General features: G+C 42.4%; 1 protein-coding gene across 4 annotated transcripts in view; it reads left to right on the top strand.

Annotated features, from left to right (window-relative positions):
- Positions 1-22,781, top strand: part of DCLK1 (doublecortin like kinase 1) — a 333,743-nt gene that overhangs the window by 261,938 nt on the left and 49,024 nt on the right. For 2 of the 4 annotated variants that reach the window (XM_034665069.1, XM_034665067.1), the window contains exons 7-11: positions 6,338-6,425; positions 9,311-9,419; positions 15,872-15,929; positions 16,419-16,538; positions 20,549-20,695. In XM_034665069.1, coding sequence (XP_034520960.1) covers positions 6,338-6,425; positions 9,311-9,419; positions 15,872-15,929; positions 16,419-16,538; positions 20,549-20,695 — 522 coding nt within the window. The remainder of the gene's footprint in view (positions 1-6,337; positions 6,426-9,310; positions 9,420-15,871; positions 15,930-16,418; positions 16,539-20,548; positions 20,696-22,781) is intronic. The other 2 variants (XM_034665068.1, XM_011230146.3) reach the window with 1 other exon arrangement.

Here is a 22,781-nt window from a genome sequence, read left to right as displayed (position 1 = left end):
TTAACTTTGTGACACTTACCACCTTAGAATAACTATGTAATAAACAGGAAAAACCACCTATGTTGTTCAGTGAGTTTCTTTCAGAAAACTTCTAAGTAGACAAGGACACTGAAATGACTGTAAGGGCTAACAGTTACTTTCGGTTGCTTTTGTAACGAGGGTTATGACCTGTTTGTGATGTAATCAGCGTCAGCGAATTGATACCTGAGATACTGCTGAATGCCATCCCATGCCATCTAAAGTATAAAATACTGGCAATACAACAAAATAAGACTATCCGATGAAGAATTCTGTTTCAGCTGCTTATATTAAAATCATTAATACGCTTTTCCTCTCAGGGTTGTCTTAAGGGTGAATTTGTCAGACAACTGGTCAACTGATTGAAAAAAAAATCGCCATGCATTTTTTAGACATACTAACTGTCTCCTGGGGTTGAAGGTATGTTTCTTAAGGTCATCTAATTGTAAGATAGAGGGAATGATCATGTAGATACATATACATGGGTGTGTATACAAGTTATTTTAAAACCACTGAATAAATATATAAAATAAATATATAATAAAATGAATAGTGATGATAATAAAATATTTAATTACCCAACTTCAATCTAGAACAAAATTCCATACTTTATTTCATTCATAATGTGGCGTAAGGGAATATAGAAAATTCTCCTGGCTTTGTTAGAAAAATGGTTTATATTAAAATTATTATAGAAGTCCAAAATTCTAGTTTCAAATCTAACATTTTTGGTAGGTTCATTTTAACCTTAAAATTACAGTTTACTTTAGTTGGTTCTCTTTATTATCTCCACGATAGCCTAAATGTAACCAGTGCCCAAAGCAATTATGGTACAATTGGAAGGAATGTTTACAAATTTATAAAATTCCAAATTGTGTTTATGCTTTCTTAATATAATAGAGTTTAAAAATAAAGTATAGCAGGTGCCTGGAAGAGTCGTGAGCTCCCTTCATCACAAACTAGGAGTCTCATTGGAGGAGTAAATCATAGAGGGAATTATTTTATCAAGAGGTGATAAACTAGATGACTTTCTGGTCCCCTTCCAAACTATGATTTCATAAAGAGGAACTCCTAAGGGGAGACATTGTGTCCCTATCCGCCCCCCTCCCCGCCTGACACAACAGTCTTTTCAGGGCAAATGGTTCAGATTTTGAATTTATAGATCTTGGCCTAAGTGAGCGCAGAGACTGGATTCAAGACGCAAGAGGGCTGCCTGACAAAACAAAGTTGTAACTAAATACATTAATTTTTGAAATCTTGGTTCCAGTGGGTGGCTTCACTAACATCGATTTAATGCCAGTATTCCCATTTTCATTTTTCCCTCCTCTGAGTAAACTAATTTCATGAATAACTGTTCTCCAGTCCTTTAAAAAGTTTGACCAAATCTTTATGATAAATTTTCATTTTTCAATATTGATTCTTGTTATGCACATGATTACCTGTACCATAAAGTATATTTGGGCTAAACATGCTATGAAGAATGCAGACAGAAGAATTTGGAAAAAGGTATTCCCTTTGCTTTGTTTCACATAATAGAACCTTATTAGTTACTACAGATTGATGTCACCAACTTATTATTGTTCTATACACACTTGGAAAGCAAATGAATGTGTGGTTTTTGTTTTTTTTACACACAGAGAATCCTTGGGTTTCAAGCTTTCAGCACCAAGAGTATGATTTAATTTTTTTTTTATTTAAGGAGGTCATCTTTAGAGATTCTGTAGACCTCAAGTCAAGATCACCAAGACAGTAGTTTGAGTTTGTTAAATATTTACTGGTTGTTTCCTTTCTAAAGTTGATCCACTTGATTTTTAAGTTTTTTGGTTGTTTTTTTTTTTTTACAATTTTTCAAATCTCTATTAACAAAGTGATAATTGTGTGCCAAGGCGGAATGTGAAGTGGAAGTGATAGGATTATCCAGTCAAAGCTAAAGTTATCTGGTGAGATTTTTCTACCTTGAGTATATCAGTTGGATTAATTGGATGTTTTTGAAAACTTGATTCAGTGTAGTCCTCAGCTGAGTGACACCATTAATACAAATGGCAGGGGTAACTAGTACCGTTATATTTAAAATGAACTGTTTTTAACTACATAGTCACCAGATACATCTTGGTAAAATGTGGTTAGAGCTGTTATGTCAGCTTTCTCACTTACTTCAAAAAGTGTGATACGTTCTCCATCTGTTATATGATCCCAAGCTAAATAGCTACACTTAGGATGTGTTCTTACTTAGGGCAGTACTTTTATGAAGGTGTGTCATAAAAGCATCCAGGTGCCAGCAACCTGCCCACCTGGTTCCCATTAAATCTGCTTGGAGGTGATAACATTTCAAACGTCACAATGTCTCTTAGAGCAACTAATTGCATTAAATTCTAAAATAACTATATGTTCTGTACTATATACACCCAGGTGCCTTAGAATTAGCAAACTGAAGCAAACACAAAATCTTATCATTGTGTATATTATAAAATGGTTTATCTGTTCAGAAAAACCAAATAAGCAAACTGATTTCCCTTGTAAGCATGCAAAAAATTACAAGCGGGCTTTGCAGCTTCTGTTGGTCATAAATAAAGGCTGATTAATTTCTTTGGGTTAATTTTAAAGAGCAAGAATTTACACATTTTCCCTTTACTGTTTTCCAAGTCCTTCAATCAGACTTATGGACAGTAATCAGAGTGTCCCAGCACTATGTAAATGAGTATAGTTAGGATTAGTAACCAGCATACACAAAAAGCCATGTTGATTACTGGATCACCTCAACGGGGAGAGAGGACAAAAATGTTAGATGACAAAATCAGAATTGAAAAAAATAACAGCCTGCAAGGATATCAATGTAATAAATATGACATTTAACGTGAAGTTAATAAATATGTAATAAATATATGTAATAAATATGACATTGTAATAATAATATTATTACATTATATTACATATAACTCAATGTAATAAATATGACATTTAACATTTAACAGGAAGTCTTAGACTTGATCCAAAACAGCAACCTCCCAAATACAAACTAGGGAGACCTGACATAACAATGAGCTCAGTGTTAGGCTCCAAAGTTACGGTACTGTCTGTCACTAGGCGCGTGTGATCTTAAAGTGCATTAATATTACATTCACAAGGGAGAAGCTCTGTCCTCTGCTCCGTGCCGGTCAGGGTACACCTACGATATTACATTTCTTTTGAGCCCTAGCATTACAAGAGATATTGAGAACTGAAGTGTATCCATGGGATGGTGAAAGGGTCATGGAGCCCTATTATATGATGAACAATTAAAAAAAAAAAAAACTGGGAATGTCCAAATTGAAAAAGAGAAGATACTAAAGAGGTCCAGTAGCTATTTCAAATTCCTGCAGCACTGTCATACAAAAAAAATGGATTAGACGTGCACTGGGTAGCTCCAGAGGTGAGACTAAGACCAATACCTGGAGAATGTAGGACATCATTTCAACATAAGAAAAAACTTTCTTTATCTCATATGAACAATTAAGGGGCTGCCTCAGGAAATGATGTGTCCAGTAGTGGAGGTGGTCAGACAGAGGCCATTTGACTAAATGGCTGAGATTTCTGTAGTGGGAATTTGGCCTCCGGATGGAAGTAAGGTAGAAAGGTAATATTTAAAGTCTACTCTAATCCCTGAAATTCTTTGAATCCATGAATAATCATTGTTTTGGAAAAGTGTATAATGTAAACTCTCTTACCTCTTTGGGAAAAAGAAGAGATAACACCATTAGGAATCTAATACATTTATTTTACTCTATCTGAGCATAATAAACAAAATGACAACTTCCCACTCCGTGTTCTCTATTTGTAAGGAAATAATTTTTTTCTCTTAAAATGGTCTGTTACCGTCCGCATGATATTTGAAATTAGTTGGGGGTACATTTTCAAACCTAAAGTTGAAAATAAGCAATTCTAACCATGAGCAAACTTGTGTTAATCCTACTTTTTTTTTTTTTTTTAACCAGAGTCTAAAAACCTTGAGGGTTTTTTGTCCATAAGGCAGACAAAACACAGCTGGTATTGTGGCAAGCATTCAGGGCATCAGACGTTGGCGGCACTGTTGAAAATGCAATTTGTTAGTTGATAAGGCACTTTAGTGAATAATATCCAGTAAGTTGATTGAATATTAGAATTTAAAAGATGTTTTCATATACTTTGGGTCAGAGTTCTAGTCTGAGTATCTGATGTTCTTATTAAAAGAACAAGCTTTTGGAATTGAGTACATAAATGTGGACATCTTTGCTAGGAAACACGCTACTAGTCTATTAATTCAAGTGCTCGATGAAAGAGGGTGTCTCTGTATTCTAAAATTTAAAACACCATATGACAAGACAGCACCTGCCACCCCAAACCACAATGTGTCTACATTATTAAACACCACTTGTGATGCTGCTGGAAGAAATTCAAGGACCAGAAAGCCCAGAAGAAGAGAAGGTCTACATTTTAGACATTTACTTACTGCTTTTCTGCTTGGAACAATATTATGTCTACAGCAAAAGCATTCACACAGGGGATGAAAGATCTCACTTTCTGGAAAACACACACCTTTCCCTCAAACGTGGTAATGTTAATGTTTATTTTCTCCAGACATCGACATCATCAATCTGCCTTGTCTAAGCCTTGTGTTCCAATATTACAAACACAAGGTTTTCACAAACAGACATTCATAAAAGTCAGCAGAGCATGACTTAGAAGCTCCTACATTTACAGTGCCTTCGACAGAGTTGGTTATGACCACATAGTCAGGGTCACTCCAAGAGAAAACTGTCTCAAGGTCACAAGCGGAATCCCTCTTTCTAGCCTGAGAGAGGGTAAATGCGTGGTGCTCATCACAAAGGGAGGCAGGATGAGAAAGGATGAAAAAAACCACTCAAGTCACCAGACTGATTGGTGGCGGATTCTTACGGTATGGGAAAATAAAGGACACAGCCCACAAACTAGGTGGCATTCAGGGGTAGACTAGAGTAACCACAAAACTCGTAGGATGTTCTGTAAGGAAGCAGATGCGTCACTGCTGTGAATTTAACTTTCACCCCAACGTCACAGTCAGCTTAGATGAACTCATCCAACATGCGTATCTTAGCCACACCCAGGAAAACAGGCAGTGGACTCAAATGGCCCTGCAATGATTTAAGTAACATTTTCCGAATGATAGTCATCTTTTTGGTGAAAACTAAAAATATTTGCTTTTTTCTGTGCAAGAGACTGTTGGGAGTAAAGAAATCATATAAAACTTTCTCTTCCTACGTTGTGTACAGTTAAGGCTGGATGGAATGGGGAGGAGGTTGAAGGGAAACAGGTAAGCAGAGGAAAACTAGGTCAACTTTGCTTCTCCCCACCTCTTCATTATTAATTCAACTACAGATGCTCTTTCCCTTCTCTCTGCTCCACAGACAGCCAGCACCATGAGCCAATGCTGCCCCCTCACCGCCTCCTGCTCCCATCAGGCCAACCAAGTGGATAAACCCAGGGAAACAGAAGGAAGATCTTTTAGGACAAGCTGTGTTCACTGTTTAGAAATAGCATTGAAATATGCAAATTGTGTTCTCAAGGAATAGAAGCAGAGATGGAAAAGTTCATTGTTAAAGTACTGCCCCATAGCTAAGCACAGTACTAAATATTTGGTATTGTTTTATCCTCTGGACTTTGTCATCTAGTCATTATCCTGTCTGCTCTCATTGGTCTTGGGTCAAAACACAAGGAATCACCAGGCTTAGGCTTTAATTCCTGTCCTTGCCTCAGACTTATTTTGTAATATTTAACATATTGATAACCTGCTTAGTGTTTACGTCTTGAGCTCAAAATGGAATTAACAAACCCACTCTTTAACCTTTCTCCAAGGATGTGGTAAGCCTCAATGTTTTTCTTTTAGGATAGTCCATAAAAGAAACTGAAGAGAATTTTTTTTTTTCCTATGGTAAGAATAGAAAAAATTTGGGATGAGATCAGAGTGGCATCATATTTGAGGCCTGTTTGCAGATAGACTGTGGAAAAGTGAGGTGAGATGCTTAACATCTGACAAACCTAAACAGTGAGCTAAGGGATGCTGATTTTGAGAAGAAGGACTAAACAGTCGTGGAACACCCAAATTTAGAATGACTAGCCTGACACAGCTAAACCATCTAGTATTGGTTAATAGGGCAGGAAAGAGAGGGAATCTAATTGAATAGACTAAGAACCTCCCCTTTGGAGGGTTAAGACCAAAGCCTCCCTGGTGACGGGTGCAGTTACCCCCAAGATTCTGGGCTGGGCATAGCCCCTGCAGACGGGCGCTCTCACCGAGGGCTTTACCCCTGTTTCTGCTCCCTTCCAGAGCTCCCAGCACGGAGGCTCCTCTACGTCCCTCGCGTCCACCAAAGTCTGCAGCTCCATGGACGAGAACGACGGACCTGGAGAAGGTGGTGAGCTTGGGACGTGGTGTCTGAGGAGAAGGCTTCCAGGGGACAGGGCATAGTTTGGCTACATTTACTTCAGAAACTGTAACTTCTCAAGCATTATGACATTGAAACCCAAAGCAGCTCGTAGGAATAACATAGCATATGGTTTCCCCCGGGGATCATGTCTACTCTATGGGAACAGGAAGAGGGAATTAGCCTCATCTGGAAATGTGTCACATCCTTGGAGGGCATCAGGAGCCTAAGAAGGCCAGCTATTGCCTACTTTGAAAAAAAAAGGAAGTAATTGCTGCCTCTGTTTTTCCCAAATTCTGTTCATTTTCAGTATATTAAAGATAATTTACTGTCTTGATTGACTGTTACAGTCCTACAGAGGTACTCTCGCGAAAGTGAACTCACTATATGAAAATACAGCTTTATGAAAAGAACGACTTGATGGCAATGGCAAAAATATTCTTTGTACCTTAAACTAGTTCATTTTAGAATTTCTCTGCGAGGTGGTCAAATGACCTGGATTCTGGAATTGACTTTTTCACTTACTCACTGGATTGTTTTGTTTTTGGTTTTATTTTGTTGTTTTTTTTTTTCAATTTTTTTTTGAGGGGGAGGGTGGTGTTGAGGGGGAGAAGGGGGAGGGAATCTTAAGCAGGCTCTAACCCCAGCATGGAGCCTGGGGGGGTTCGACCTCAGGACCCTGAGATCATGACCTGAGCTGAAATCAAGAGTTGGGTACTTAACCAACTGCGCCACCAGGCACCCCTCACTGGTCTGTTTTGGATAAGCCTCTTCAGGTCTCTACGTCTTAGTTCCTCTTCTATAAAACTGTATAAGATTGTAATATATGCCTGTTTCCTCCCTGGGGGTCATTTTCAGGCTCAAATCAATTATGAGAAAGTATTTAGAAAAGTATAAGACTGATATGGTCAAGCCACAGTTAAAGAATCAGCATCCTTTATTTGTTTGAAGTGATATGATTTAATTTTCCAAAAAAATACCTTTTATTATGTCAAGTGAGATAAGTGATTTGCACATGAATTATTTCTTGACTACCATGCAGTATCAGATTTTTTTTTGATATTTCTAGAAGTATGAAATTCAGCCATCTAGAGGTCTCTTTTGTTCTGCTGTATTGTATTTACCTAATGAAATGGTCCTTGGCTAAGACTTCGGCACAGCCTTCTTAGCCAAAAGCCTAAAGGATACATTTTATCAATAGGAAAAAAATACAAAACAAAAAAATCCCAAGCCATATGCTCCAGATGAGTGCCTCAGTGATGCTCCCAGTGGAAGGAAGGATGAAGTACCTCCTTGCATTTCCCATCTGGAGTCAGCCTTGCTTCTGACAGCCAAGGATGGTTATTTTTATTATCCATGTAGTAAAGAGCCTTAAGACTGTGTCATCTGAGAGATGTTTTATAAATTCGGGTGCTTTGCAGTAGATTTGAAACTTCTCCAACGATCTCCTCTAATTCCCATGGAGTAGACAAAAATCCCCCAGCTAAGACTTTCAAACAGAGGCGAAATTACTGGCTTCTTCGGGGGTGAGATGGTGGGGATTAGGGAGGGGGTGTTAATTGGCTGAAGCTCTCCCTTTATTCCGGAGACCACTGTGATAGCTTCTAGTGGGTTAAGACTAAAATGTCACCTATAAGGAGGTAAAGAGGCCACACAGATGCCAAGGGTAAAAGTAGCAGCAGCAAATGTCCTACGCTTGTACAACCCTTTCCAGAAATTCCGTCCACCCCAGACTCCAGAGTGGTGCAGCTTAAGCATGATCACAGCATAAGGGTCCTAAAGCAGATGTGTGATCATTGTGAATTTCCATTTGTCGTTCCCCAGCGTTGCAGGCTAATGGAGAACACAGAAATCACCAAGAAAGCCTAGGCACCACCTAAGGTTTTAATTTTATTTTGAGAAGAAATGTTTAGTCTCAGTTTGTGATTAAAGGTCAGAATAGGAGCACATTTAGAAAGCACACTAGGTTTCCATCACATTTTGTATTCAGGTTGCCTGAGGCAGAGTGAGGATTTATAACTTTAAAGCATGTAAATTTTAGAGCCCAGCTATAAAAGGCTTTTTACACCCCGAAGATGTTAAAGGTTATCCAGTATATTTATGTGACCTAAGTGTGGCTTATTTAGTTTTATGGCCTTAGATATTTAAAGCATTATTAGGCATTTGTAAAATATTTCAAAATGCATTTTAAGGGGGAAAATGTGTTGTGTTAGTGGCACTAACATAATTGAAACTACAAAACTGTTCTGTTCACAGACATAATAAATATTGCAATTTTAACTTGACATCTGTTATGCAGGTTGCTGGTGAGAACATTTGTCTAAAATCTGCTCATTGATACGGGGTGGGGGGGGCATCAGGGCTTAGTTCGTAGGGAATTTTACGGAGATCTCCATTTCAGGATGCAGTAAAGCTAAATGTCCAAACAGCAGGCATGCTTCATGCTTGTACAATGTCAAGCAGCCCAGAGTCCCCTATAAGCTCCATGTTGCTCCTGAGCCATACGTAGGAATGTCATTTGTCTATAGATAGTGGGTATTCCGTAAACACTATGGATCAAATTGGCATGAAACACGAATAGTGAAACTTCCTCCCTGGAGTCCCCACGGCCACAGAAAGTGTTGGTGGCCCTCCCATCAGTGGAAGTGGACCCCATACGTCTTATGTTTCCTTTCAGTTTATCATTCGTCTTGGTAAAAACTGTTGAGTGTATACAGTGTCAGCGGGGGGAAGGGAGGGCTTGCCCCACTGTACGGAAAGTGACATATCGATTCTGAATTAGTTCCCGTCTATTAGATGATCCTTCTAAATGTCTCTCTGGTGCCACATCTGCATTCCCTTTTCTACCAATAAAAATGTACTAATGATTCTTTCAGAAGTGTCGGAGGAAGGCTTCCAGATTCCAGCCACAATAACAGAACGATATAAAGTCGGAAGGACAATAGGGGATGGAAATTTTGCTGTTGTCAAGGAATGTGTAGAAAGGTGAGAAGGATATCATTTGCATCGCACTTTAAAGGAAACATTTGGCATTATGTTTTCCAAGATCGTGTCTTTATTTGCCGTCTGTGGCACATATGGAATAGGTTAATGTCTCCACTCCAGATGTAAAAAGAAAAAAAAATTTTTTTAAAGAAAGAAAAGCCCGTCTAACAACAGATTTGAAAAATGTAGTGATTCCTGAGACAATCTATAAATTAAGGACTTTGATTTTTCCTTTTTAATGTACTCAGCATAACTTTGCCAGATCTTTCAGGTGAGCCCTTTTATTGTGTTAAAAAAAACCATATTGAACGGTTTTTTTCGACGCTTTTCTGAGACATTTTGTAGAGGTCAGAACACTCTTGTATACAGTGTATTCTAACGCACCAACTATCCTCAAATTAAATATAATAACCTTGAAAAGGTTTAAAATGCATAGGTACTGATTCCAACAAAAATGGTGTTTAATACATTAAAATGTTTTAAAATGAATGAGCTTGGTACTCTTGGGGGCCCAAGGCAAGAGGCTTGGAGTAAAAGGTTTATCCCTGGGATCTTGATACCTACTCAAGGACAGTGGCCGGTGGCAACTGGATGAAGTGACAGCTAATAAAGTCACAGCCCGGATTAAGGTGGCCTCAAACCCTCAGCCCAGTGCTTTCTTGAGCAGCTTCTTGCTCAACAGGGACCTGGTCGGCCAGCAGCTCCTGCTCAGAGCTGGTGAGCAGAGCGTTGAAAAGTCAGGGGGAACCCGCTTCGTTCCTCGAGGAAGATTTCACTGCTGGCTCCCCTGCCACTTTCCTCTTCCCCCCCGGGGAAGCTGGGCGCCTCCCAGTCGGCACTGTGTGAGAATCACGTTCCTTTGCTCTGCTTTACCACTCAGAGAGGATGCCTCGGGCTAGAAGCTTTAGCCTCACGAGATCCAGAACTTGTTCTCCAAGAGCTTTGATTTGGAAGCGCAGATTTATGCCACGTTAGAGCTGGAAGCCAACAGGGCCTCGGGCATCACCAGGGTCCTGAGTTTGGCCAGTGTCCACTGATTTGCTCCCCTGCCCCCTTTGCCACTCTTAGGAAGATGCCTCCTTGACTGAAGTCTCAGAGCCTTCATGAAGATACTCTCGGGCACTAAATCTCAAACTCTGCTCCCTCCAGCATGGTAGCTGGGCCAGGAGAGTCCCACCAGTGCCAGCAAGCCGCCACGACAGCCAGTCTTTGTGAGCGACGGGCATGGGAACAGTAGTGTGAAAAACCCTTAGGAGTTACTGTGAGGCCACCCTTTCTCCTGTCTGTCCCTCGGTCACCCCACTGCCACCAGAGTTTGACCATTTGCGGCCTCATTGCCAAATGCAGAAAGTTCTCCTTTACTTTCCTACGCCTCACACCTCCCCAAACAGGAACAACTGCTGTTTATTGAGCATCAACTATATACAAGGCCCTTATGATAGTTCATGTAATTGTCATAATGATCCCATAATAGCAATATGTCTCCATTTTATAGCAGACAAAGAACACCTTAAAAGGTTAGATGCCCAAGGTGGCCCAGCTGGTACTTAGGAAGGCCTGGGTCCAAAACTCACACTTCTGACCGTTCTGTTGCCTCCAGCAAAGAGCCTCTCAGGAGAATGTAACGTAGTTGATCTAAAGTCACACACACACACACACACCACATTTGTCCCTGTACAAAAAAAAAAGACAGAAATTAAATCAGGAAAACCACTCTTAAGGCAATGGATGGAAATGTGTGTGTATGTGTTTATATGATTTTATACTTCATTTATACTTTTACTGATAGTAAATTCAACTCGTCTTAACTTTTTTTCCACTGTAGCAGAAAATCCCATTTTTAGCAGATCACCATGTCCTTCCTACGTGGGGTATCTGGCGATCTGCCAGTATGCGTCACTGTGGAGTCTGGCGTGGCCGCCACGTGCTGTTTCTCCTCACTAGCACAGGGATCACAAGGGCGGCGTAGGTCCAAAAGTTACTGGTCTTCTTCGCACAATGAAAATGTCTCATGTCTCCATCCAGAATTCATGTCTTCTTTCCAGTTTGGACTGTGTTCATTTTGCATGAGCTCCCATGTTGGGTTTCATCAGTATGAACTTTCCGAGTCTACACACCAGATCGCTCCACAAAGTTTTAGTATTCTGCTCTTGCTGAATGAGGACATATAGCATGTGTCCTCTCTCCCTGGAGTCATCACAAAACATTCTTTTAATATTTTCCAGAGGTCCAAGAAAATAAAAGCGAGCTAAGCATGCCATGAATGGCACACGCTGCTTGCGGGTACATTGTGCCATATTTCGAAGGATGCATATGTCTTAACAAAAGCAAGTCTGTCCCTCCTCTCTTAAGAAGATGCCGTCCCAGGGAAGGTCTTCCTACTACAATGGACACAATAATAGGGTTGTGTAGGCCTTTTGTTCCATGGTCCCGTCCTAGCATATTCTTTGGTAGTGGCTGCTGGGCCCATTTCGATTTCTGCCTGTTCCCCAGTAGCAATTTCTCCGGCGGCCTCAGGAGCCCCTTGAACATGTAAAGGAAGGGGGTGAACTGAGACTTGCTCTGTTCCGAAGCTGTTCTATAGACTACTTGGGGCCCCAAGGAAAACTCAGAGGGCTGAAGAGCACTAGCAAAGGGTCAGAGCATGAGTAGAGGGCTCGCAGTGAGGCGCCTTTCTTCTTTGGCTTTCCTGGCTTTTAGGGACTAATTAGCATACAAGCCAAGGGTACCAGCGGCGCCCTCTGGAGCAGTGACAGTGTCCCCGCTGGCTCTTGGCCCTCCTCTCCACCTGAACTGCTTTTCAGCACTGCATTTTTTTAGCAATGCATGCAGCAGAATTGTATTAAAATTCTAGCTGCTCCTGATTCCCTCTCTCCCTCCCTCTTCTATAAACCCAAGGAATTGCTCAAGGAAACTGCTGGCTTGAGCAGTGAGTGTAGATGGGCTCAAACCCATCCGAACATCCGAACGGGCTGAGACTTCAGGGCCACAAACCTGGGGTGCATCTACCTAGAAAGCCTTCAGAGTTTTCAAGAACCTCCAGAACCTTGTACCTGTAGTTTGAAGGCATTTCCTTCCGATGTGCCGTTTGGACGATGAGTCAGGGTAAAGCTGAGCTGTTTCTCCGCTGGCTGGCAGGGCTCGTCCTCCTTGTCTTCCTGAGGATGCCCTGGCACCCGGCTTGCGCTCAAATTCAAAATCAAACTCTACTCCAGAGATGTCTGAGGAGACACTCTGGGATGCCTCAGTTCTCTGCTCTGCACAATTACCCACTTAGGAGGAGGCTGGGATGGGCTGTATTATGATTACGTAGCAAACAAAGGGTGGTGTTTACTAACCCCTCTTTGTTGGGGGCGAGGGGGTCCTCACTGCCGCCATCCTCCAGCACCTCCACAGCTCAGCCAAGTGCTTGGAGCCCCTGCGAGTTCAGGCCTACCCTGGACTCATCCCGGGCTACAGAGAGGGACGAGTCCCTCTGCGTGAGAACCTAACCCAGTGTGGAAGGATTTCCGTGAAATTCATCAAACGCTCCGAAGGCAATGCCTGGGAAGCTGTTTTTCCTTTTCCACATAGATTTTTTTAGTACCTTGAAAACCTAGCAAACCCCCCATAACAGCATCAACAAAAAGCACGTTAGTCCAGAGCGTCCCAATCGATAAGTGTTCTGCCGCCCCCATCCCAGGGGGAGGGAGGAGAGTGGGGAGCAGGTTGGCCCTGGGCTGAGAATCCCTAAGTTTAAACAAGACAGCTTTCTCCAAACCATTGCTTCTTTTTTTTAGCACAAACATTATAAATTGGATTTAGTTCAAATTTGTAAAATTTGGAAATTTCTTTCTTAATAGTTCAGCCTCTAACCTTGGGTCAACCTTAATAGGAAGGGGATCTTACAAATTGAATTCCCATATAGGAGGAAAAAAAGCAAACAAAATTTGTCCTGCTTGCTGCTGCTGCCTTTGCCACGGCATTCAAGGCTCCATGATTCTGTTCAAGGTCAAGAATGTCATTTCAGGAACAAACAAGCAAATGGCCTATAGTTTCACCATCAATCCCGGTAGTAAGTGTTCTCACCACAGCAAGCAGTAGACTCCGTGGGGACAAGGACCAGGTTTTGCTTACCTGTGTCTAAAATGCCCGGCTTTTACTCACCTCTGTAGCCACCAAAGAACCAAGCTCGTAACCGCTCGCTGAATAATTTCATGGGCACAGCGGTCCTCGGAATTAAGGTATGCAGGAAGGCAAATGTTTTGCTTAAGGTTTTATTTCTTGCCAAGTGTTTTCATTTACCAACTGCTTTCCTATAAACATATACTTCCAATAATTAAGGATTATATTATGCATTTCTAGTTCTGCCCTCAAGGAATCAAGAAAGAAAACTTGCAGCATTAATTTTGGTGGTCCTCTACAAGGCTCGCTGTCTGAGATAAAATACGGGTCAATCTAACTGAGTGTTGAGTCCTATTATGTAAGGTTCCGGGTACTGAACCCATAAAGTCCCTTTTCCTAGTAAGCCCTGAGGCCACTGCAGCCCAGGCTTGCTCGAATTTTCCCTTCAGCCAGAGGCTCAGGACACAGCCTAGTTTGCCTGGGGTCCTGGCAGACAACACACCCACTTGCTCCTTGGAGAGTCTGCTCCTTGCCCCTCTGGGTCTCGGGGGGACTCCGTCTTCCCAATCCCACACCAGCCCTTTGCTTTGAGCCCTACAATGTTACTTATTCCAGGGAAACAAGGGGATCAAATGGCAACATGGGGAATGACAAAACTAAGAAATCTCCTCTCTTCTCACCAACACTGTCCCGTCATCCGTCCCCTTTGTGGAGACACAGATTGGAGTGTCAGCTCTATCCCAGATCCTTGGGCCCTCCTGGGATTGCTGGCTTTTGTCACAGCACTCAGTCCAATAGTCAAGTTTTCTCTGTCATCACATGAAACATTTTAAACCAGATAGGAAAAGGGTTACAGATTCGAATCTCAAATTTGTTTTATTTTAGTTTTTCAGTGATTCGTGAAAAGCAGAATCCAGAAATTCTTCAGTGTTTAGTTTTCCTCTTGATTAAGGGTTTTCAAATTTGCAAACAAACTCTTTAGAAGCCTCTTAAGAATACACTACTTAAAGGGACCCTGTGGTCCTTCTATGTTGGGAGGAATCCCCTTGCATGTGCATAACTTCATTATCCCATTAATCCACGCAGGGTCCTGGAAGTCTAGCGGAAGAAGAAGTTTTAGCAAATGACGTGAAGGGTGTTTAAAATGCCTTTGAGACACACTGCTAATATCTGGCCTCTTAATTTATGGGCAAATCACTCTTGCTCTAAACACGTAGCTAGGAAATCCCCCCTTTGATTCTCCATACTGAAGATTTTAAAACACTGTTTTAAACTTTTGTTCTTAACCCCACTCCCACTGTATTCATTTATATCCTTAAAGTTGATTTTTATCGATGGCTAAAAAGCTAAGCTGTTTTGGTTTCCTACTGGAAATGAAATGGAGATGCTTGTAAAATAGTGGGTTTCTTATGATTATTAAGTATTCATCCTTCCACAATCGAGGTGTCCTTTTTGGCACTACAGTATCTTAGAAATGTTAACACAAGTTAGGAAGCTATTTAAAGGTAGCTGTATGACTAAATCCTCCCTCCCACACCTGTCACAGAGGAAGGGCAATGTTGGCTGGGCCGTGTATGAAGCAGTCCTCAAGAACTCAAGAGTCCTGTGTTTTCGGGTTTTTTTAAAGATTGATTTATTTGAGAGAGAGAGAGAGAGCGTGAGGTGGGGAGAGGCAGAGGGAGAGGGAGAGAGAGAATCCCGAAGCAGACTCCCCACTGAGCAGAGCCTGACATGAGGTTCCATCCCAGGTCCCTGAGATCATGACCTGAGTCAAAATCAAGAATCAGGAGGCTTTTCTTTTCTTTTTTTTTCTTTTCTTTTCTTTCTTTTCTTTTCTTTTCTTTTTTTTTTTTAGAGTTAAAACGCTTAATGGGCTGAGCCAGCCAGGCACCCCAGTAGTGGTGGCTTTATTACAAGTATGGTAACATTAAACAGCTCAGGATGGGACACCTGGGTGGCTCAGGCGGTTCCGCGTCTGCCTTTGGCTCAGGTCATGATCCCAGGGTCCTGGGATTGAGTCCCTATCAGGCTCCTTGCTCAGCGGGAAGTCTGCTTCTCTCTCTGCTGTTCCCCCTGCTTGTGCACCCTCTCTCTCTCTCACAAATAAATAAAGAAAATCTTTTAAAAAAAGAACAGCTCAAGAGGTTTCTATGCTAGCATAGTTGTTGTCTTCACACTTGGTCAGCCCCTTAAAATCTACATATTTCTTTGAAGAAAGGAAAAAGTCTTTTACAAAATATTTACACCAGTTTGATACAAGGTCTGGGGGTAAGAAATTAATCCTTAACAAAATGACTCAACAGATTTGAAATTAAGTTTATTTTTTACAAATAACTTTCTCTTTGCAGGTCAACCGCTAGGGAGTATGCTCTGAAAATTATCAAGAAAAGCAAATGTCGAGGCAAAGTATGTATAAGGCTTATTGTTATGAAAATACAGTGTTGTGGGGGTGGGGGAGGTAGAAACACATAGATCAGTTCCCAAATAAACATAAGTTCACCCCAGGAGTTGCATTTTGGTGGAATAGAATGTTATATATTTATTGGAATATAACTTCATAAATATTCTTGGAAGAAAAGTTAATTGGAATGATTGTATATTATTTCTTATCATTGTTTGCTTGTTTACTTTCATTTACTTTTGTGATCTAATTTTCATTCCATCCTTCTATCTGCGATTATAGCTATCCTGATAGGTTGCAAGCATCATCTGAGGACCTTCAACATTGTTTGGCAGTTCTAGGCTATCTGAGTATCAGAATCTAAGATATACTCATTATATTTTACCAAAACAGTCTCTCCTTTGATTCTCAGATAGTATAGTTTCACTCGTTGGCGTTAGCGCCTCATATGTTTTGATGTGTATATTGACTAAGGCGACTTTTCCCTTGAACAGGAGCATATGATCCAGAACGAGGTGTCTATTTTAAGAAGAGTGAAGCATCCCAATATTGTTCTTCTGATCGAAGAGATGGATGTGCCAACGGAACTGTATCTTGTCATGGAATTAGTAAAGGTGTGTATATTGGAAAAAGAATAAACCCACATAAGGCATCACACTTTCCTATCTGATAGAGCTGTCTCCTTCATTTCCTTCCACCAGTTTTAGTCTCTCATTTCTGTGCATTGGCGTAACGGTTAAGAATATTAACACTAGAATTATACTGCAGTAAATCAAGTCCCAGCCTTGATCTGTGTAGCTTTCTGATCCTGGGTATACCTCTCTGTACCTCAGTTTCCTCAAATGTAAAATGAGAAGAATAATAGTACCTAACAGGAGTGTTACTGCGAAGATAAGAGGGATGACTTCCACTATGTACTTTTTTTTTTTTAAGGAGAGGGGAGGGGCAGAGAGAAAGGGAGAGGAAGAGAAGCAGATTCCCTGCTGAGCATGGTGCCCAATGCGGGGCTCGATCTCACGGCCCTGAGATCATGATACGAGCCAAAATCAAGAGTCAGACGCTTAACTGACTGAGCCACCCAGGGGCCCCCACTAAGGTGCTTTCTTTCTAATACACAGAAAGTATTAGGTACCAATACGATCATCGTTGTTATCATTGCTATAGAAATTGTGCACTTTTTCGTGAACTACATCCAAAGGTATCAACCACTCTTATCAAAAAAAAAAAAAAGAAAATAAACTTTAGTCACCGATGTAATAGGAAAATAGCACTAGAAAATATTCTGCTGCCTTTCAGTAGATGTCACAACCTCATCCTGTCACATAAATTACATCTATATTTTATTAGAGCATAGACTATAGACATGGCCATACGCTGATAAATGGTTGAATCTAAGTGAAAGGTGACTTGCCTGTTCCCTCTACTTCCATATTTAAAATTTCCAGGAACTAAAAGTTTTTACAAATTTAATCCTTAGGATTCATGCAGTGCTATTTTCTCTCAAGCCTTTTTTCCATTATGTTAATCTAAATGAAGGTGTAACTAATTTCTACTTTAGTTGTAAAATGTCGTAAATTAGTCACACCACCCTCGGCATCAACTGTGTGCACCCGGCAGTGAGAGCCTGGGGCTCCGGGAACCATGTTTGGAATCACACGCCCCAGCTGGTGGTAGGAATCAGCACTGTGGAATGTGGCATTTCCTTCTGTAAAGATTTAAGACAAAGGCAGCATGTAATAAACGAATCTGTTACTATATAGAAAAATGTTCATTCGAAGCTCCTTTAAGCTTTTATTATTCAGAGTTGCTTGACTTTAGATCTTTGGGCTTTTTTTTTTTTTTTTTTTTGTAGTGGTTATTTATATTTACAGATGAAGCCTACTTTGTCCTAGTTTGTGTTAGGATTTTTTTCTTTCGGAGGGGTGGGACTTGTTTGTGTGTAGTGACACAAGGGTATTGTCATGTTTGAGGCCGAGGGCAATAAAAATAGTAAACTGTTATTTCGACAAAGAAAGGTTGATTTCAGTTATTCGAAAGATTTTCATATGGGTGCTCTATGGCCAAATAAAGTTTGGTAATTACCAATATTGTAAAATATACTTTCTCTAGCACCCACGATAATATTTTTACAATGACTTTAATTTTGAGAGCAACAAATTCAAACCATTCCTGTTGCCCTTCTGTGTGCTGTTAAAAATTGATTAGCCCCCTTTTATTGGCTGATTTTTGAAGAGTTAAGACTAACTTAAATTTAAAGCTGAGAAATGAAAGAGGCAAAGGCTTAAGAATTCGGAGCACATTGTGGTGGGAAAGCCTAGTCTGTCACTCATGTGGTTAGTCAGGTGACAATAGCTAAGTTACTACTGGGAGGTCCTCACTTCACCCAGCAGCCTTTTGCAAATTCCCTCTGGGTGACCAAGAGAGCCTAACAAGATCAGAAAGCGTGTGCAGGTCCAGCATCGGGACTCCTTCATTGTACTACCAGATCATACCCTTCAATTTAGGCTGCCCCAGAGCTGATGTGAGGCCAGGTCTGGAAGCATCCCAAGAAGTGAAGGCCAACCCCAGGCCTGACTTGAAAGGCTCCCATAACATTTCCCCCTGAGAAATGTAGCGAGGGCCCTGCTTCTCAGGAGTCCAACGGTGTGCCAGTGAGCACGTGCAGCTGTGGGATAAACAAGGCCCGTATTCTGGAAAGTAGTGAAGTAACAGTAATCACGAGTGAAATGCCATAATTAATAGGAACAGGCCTTTAGACTTCTGCCTGCAGATGTGTGCACATACACTCTGCATATGTGTTCAGAGGAACGCAGGCCTGGGGGAGGAGGCGGCCCTGCGACCAGACCAGACACTGACTGATAGCAGGAGCTAGAAAGACAAAGGCACTCGAAGGGACCTTCCAGGAAGGGGCCCTCAGGAGGACAGGTTTGGAACGCAGGGTGATTTGGGCGTGTTTTTGATGGGGGAAGAATCTCCTTCCTGGAACATAAAGGCGACTCACGGGTCTAGCTAGTGGCAGGGGTGCAGTGAGACAGGTTGGAATGAAGGGGGGCACCGGACGTGGAGAGCCATGGGAAAGGAACGCCCACTTCTTGAGGGAGAAGGAAAAGGCCACCATCCCACGTGGAAAGGTAACGGTCCGTTCGCTGGATGCTGTGAATCTAGAGGCCGGAAGCAGCGTAGGCTGTGCGCCCGGTGAGAAGCACCCGCGGAGAGCGCCACAGAACCTTCTACCCAGCAGAGGGAGCGCACGGGCTGTGCGGGTGGCAAGCCTCACGGGGAGGACTGGCTCACTGCGTTGTTGGGGCTGCAGAAGGCGCAAGGTCACGGGGTGCCTGGAGCCTACCGAGACAGCTAGAACAACTGGGACGTCATCGCGGGGTCACCATCCACAGCCGCACCCCCGTCTCACTGCAGCGGCGTGCGGTTCATGCAGACCACAGTGAAAATGCTGCCTCCTGAAGAGGCTCGGAAACCACCTGTAAACCACCTCCGGCAGCCCTGCCTTTGAGATACGGAAGGCTGAGAGAGTGCTCATTTTNGCTCATTTCGACGCTCACGTATGGGTTTAGGCTGGGAACTGCCGAGGCTGAACGCGCTGCGGGAGGAGCCTCCCCCCCACCCCAGCGGAGGTGGTGCAGGGCAACGGAGGACAGGCCAGCTAGAGAGATTCGAAAACCGTCAGCCCCCAAGGCCTATATTTTGCTTCTGCTATTTAAGAAACAAAAATGAAATCCCTCACCACGTTAGGCACCAGATGAACACAATTGGCTCCCATGCTCAGCTCTTTGGTGCTTCGTGTGCAAGAATGATGCAAACGTTGTGAGTAAATCAGACCCAAGTTTCTGAACGGGCTTCCAATAAAGAGAACTAAAATTGGAGCCTAAAATCGTTCTGTTTCTCCAAATAACAATAAGTTAGCAAGGAACAAGGGAAACAAAAGTTCAGATGAATAATGGTCCTAGACAACTTTCTTTGAAATTTCTCCACCCTCCTCCCTCCTCCTCTCTTTTCTCTCTCATCTTTGAAATGACAGTTTCTGGTCCTTTTCTCTGCTTCTTACAAAGAAGTACATTATTGAAAAAGAAAACGCTACACCCACTCCAAGAGAGTTCAATCTAGAGAATGAAGGGAACTGAGTGTGTGTGTTGGGGGGGGACTTCATAAGGCAGCCGCACATTTTGTTAAGGGTGTGGTCTGCAGGATTACCTGTTCCTCCTTTTGGGAGGTTTGGGGTTATGACTTTGAACTTCTGCTGGCCGTTGGTATGAGGCATGTCACACATGCCACCAGGGCACCCGGAGGTCACCAGACCTCTGCCCTGGAGACCTGGCTCCGCCTCTGCTCCCTGGCTGGGGCTGGGCAGATGACTGCCTGTCCGATGGCAGGGAATCCCCACCCCACTCCTTGGAGCCATGGAGGAAATGCCCCTGGCTTTCACAGCGGGGAGCCAAGTCACCAGATGAAGTCTCTGGGCCTTTGGGAGGGAAATGGCAGGGAAAGCCCTAAGAGCCCAGAGATCCTGCGTGCTTCTGTGTCTCCTCGAGCATGTGTCTGTCGCCTCTCCAGGCGGCCCCATTGGACCATGTGCTAATTGCTGCTCCACCTGCCATTGTCTTCTCAGGGAGGAGATCTCTTCGATGCCATTACTTCAACCAACAAATACACGGAGCGAGACGCCAGTGGGATGTTGTACAACCTGGCCAGCGCCATCAAATACCTGCACAGCCTGAACATCGTCCACCGGGACATCAAGCCAGAGAACCTACTGGTAAGAGCGGTTCGAACTGCAGGCGTCTTGAGTTCTGAGCCCTCACGAGTGAATATCGATGTTTCTTTTCTTTTTTTTCCTTCCTATTATCTTTTCTTTCTTTTTTGATAAGAAATATGCTTTAAAGGCTAGTTTCCAGCTGGACTTGAGTAACTAGCTGGAAACGAACCTTTGAAGTGTATTGATAAGGATTAATGTGCCATTAGGAGTACTTGACTAATTATTAGCAAAGAAAAACCTGAGACAGGGTTGGGGGACTAGAGCTTGGGAAATCTAGGGCTGTGGTTGACACCTTGGGCTAGACCAAAATAGTCACAAGGAGTATTTACATGTATGTTTATTTATCTACAGCACTTAGATGTTAAAAGTTTTTACTTGGTGGGGGGGGGGGAATAAAAGGAAGCCCTTAGTCTCCCAAATTTACTTTTCAGTAATATGATCTAAAAGCTAAGACAATAAGGCATGAGTTTTAAAGACACCAGCTCTTAAGCATAAAAATAATTATAATGAAGACTGATTTTAAAAATCAGAGACATCCCTATCCCCCTTTATGACTATTTGTTTTGCTTTTCATGAACTCCGTGTCTCTGGGGGAAACACTGAGGGTTCTTTACGCAAACAAACGTGTCTCCTTTCTTAGTCCAGTTGTGAAAGGGACAGTATTGGAAAGAACTGAGGAGACAGAGACTGGGCATGAGGAGCTGTCACTGGTGAATATGGGAGTAACAAATTTTGCTGGCTATCCAGGCTGGCATTTTAATGAAATCTATTCATTTTCTCCGCCCCCCCAAGACACTAGCTCTTCTTTTACTTTCATTACCCAGGCCCAAGAGTCATGCATTATATATTACTGTTAGTTTGTCCATCTCTTCAGAAATCCGGGAATTGAGGATTTTCTTTCAAAAGCAGTGTTTCTCCAAGGGTGGTCCACAGACTCCCTGCATCTGAACTACTCCCAGATGCCTGTTAAAAATGCAAATTTCTGAGCCTCCCTGCAGCCCTAGCAAATCAGAATCTGGTGACGGGTGACAGGGTACAGATCTTCCTTGAAACAAGCTCCCCCACATGACCCGTTTGAACATCCAAGTCTAAATCCAAGTCTAAAAGCCGCTGAGCAGCCCAACTCCTACGGCACAATAAGGGCTGATGAGGTCTAAGATGGCGACCCACCCACGTGCTTGCCCTGCGCTTTACGCTCCTGATCTCTGTAATCCTCACAGCCGCCGTGGGGGGTAGGATCTAGGACTGTCCCATTTCACAGGTAAGGAAACTGAGCGCCTCGAAGTTCAAAGACCTGCGCAAAGCCATTATAAGCCATATGTGGAAGAGCTAAGATCTCAACCTCGCTCTGTCCTACTCCAGAGCCCAAGATTTTAAGCACTAGACAACACGAAGCTGTGCATTAGGGGGATTTATTATGTGCTGGCTCTGTGCCAGGTTGTGCCAGGGAACAGAGAGAGACAGATGCCTTCACGGAGTTGACATTCAAGTAGGAAAAATAGGCAGCATTCAAGAAATAAATACACAAGCAGTTAGTTCACTGTAATTATGTTCGTAAACTTGCAGCTACTGGCTAATGGAGGCAGCTGAGGTCAAGCGATGGAGCTCTGACTTAATTGCCCCTCAAATTCCACATCTCCGCAGTAGCCCGAACATTCTCTTCTGCATAGTTGCCGCCGTAACCTGAAGCAATTTTCTCTTGTCTGCATTCATTATTCCTGTGTCCTGAATTATGTAGGAGCGTCTCATGGGAGCAGACTCACAATTGGCCTTTGTTTCAAAACTTCCCTAAACCCCGAAATTCAGTGATTGAAAATTAAAGTTTCGTCCCCCCCCCCAACCTTGGCAGTTTGGTTTTGCGTGACATCGTCCACTGGCTTCTCACCAGAGCATTATCTATTTCTGTAAATGCCATACGTGATTACTTAGCAGGGTACTTTTTCTAAAATTACAATTTGTGGGACACTTTGAAAATATTGTGCTCGTTCTACCATATTTTACTTTTCAAATTGCCCAAGAAGAAAAATGTTCACTCTTTTTTTCTTTTCTCTTCTAATGTGAGAATTTGAAATACACATACACCATT

This window comes from Ailuropoda melanoleuca, chromosome 7, assembly GCF_002007445.2.
Source record: "Ailuropoda melanoleuca isolate Jingjing chromosome 7, ASM200744v2, whole genome shotgun sequence".
Classification (NCBI taxonomy): domain Eukaryota; kingdom Metazoa; phylum Chordata; class Mammalia; order Carnivora; family Ursidae; genus Ailuropoda; species Ailuropoda melanoleuca.
The sequence above is the reverse complement of the archived record's forward strand: the minus strand, read 5'-3'. Positions and strand labels throughout refer to the sequence as shown.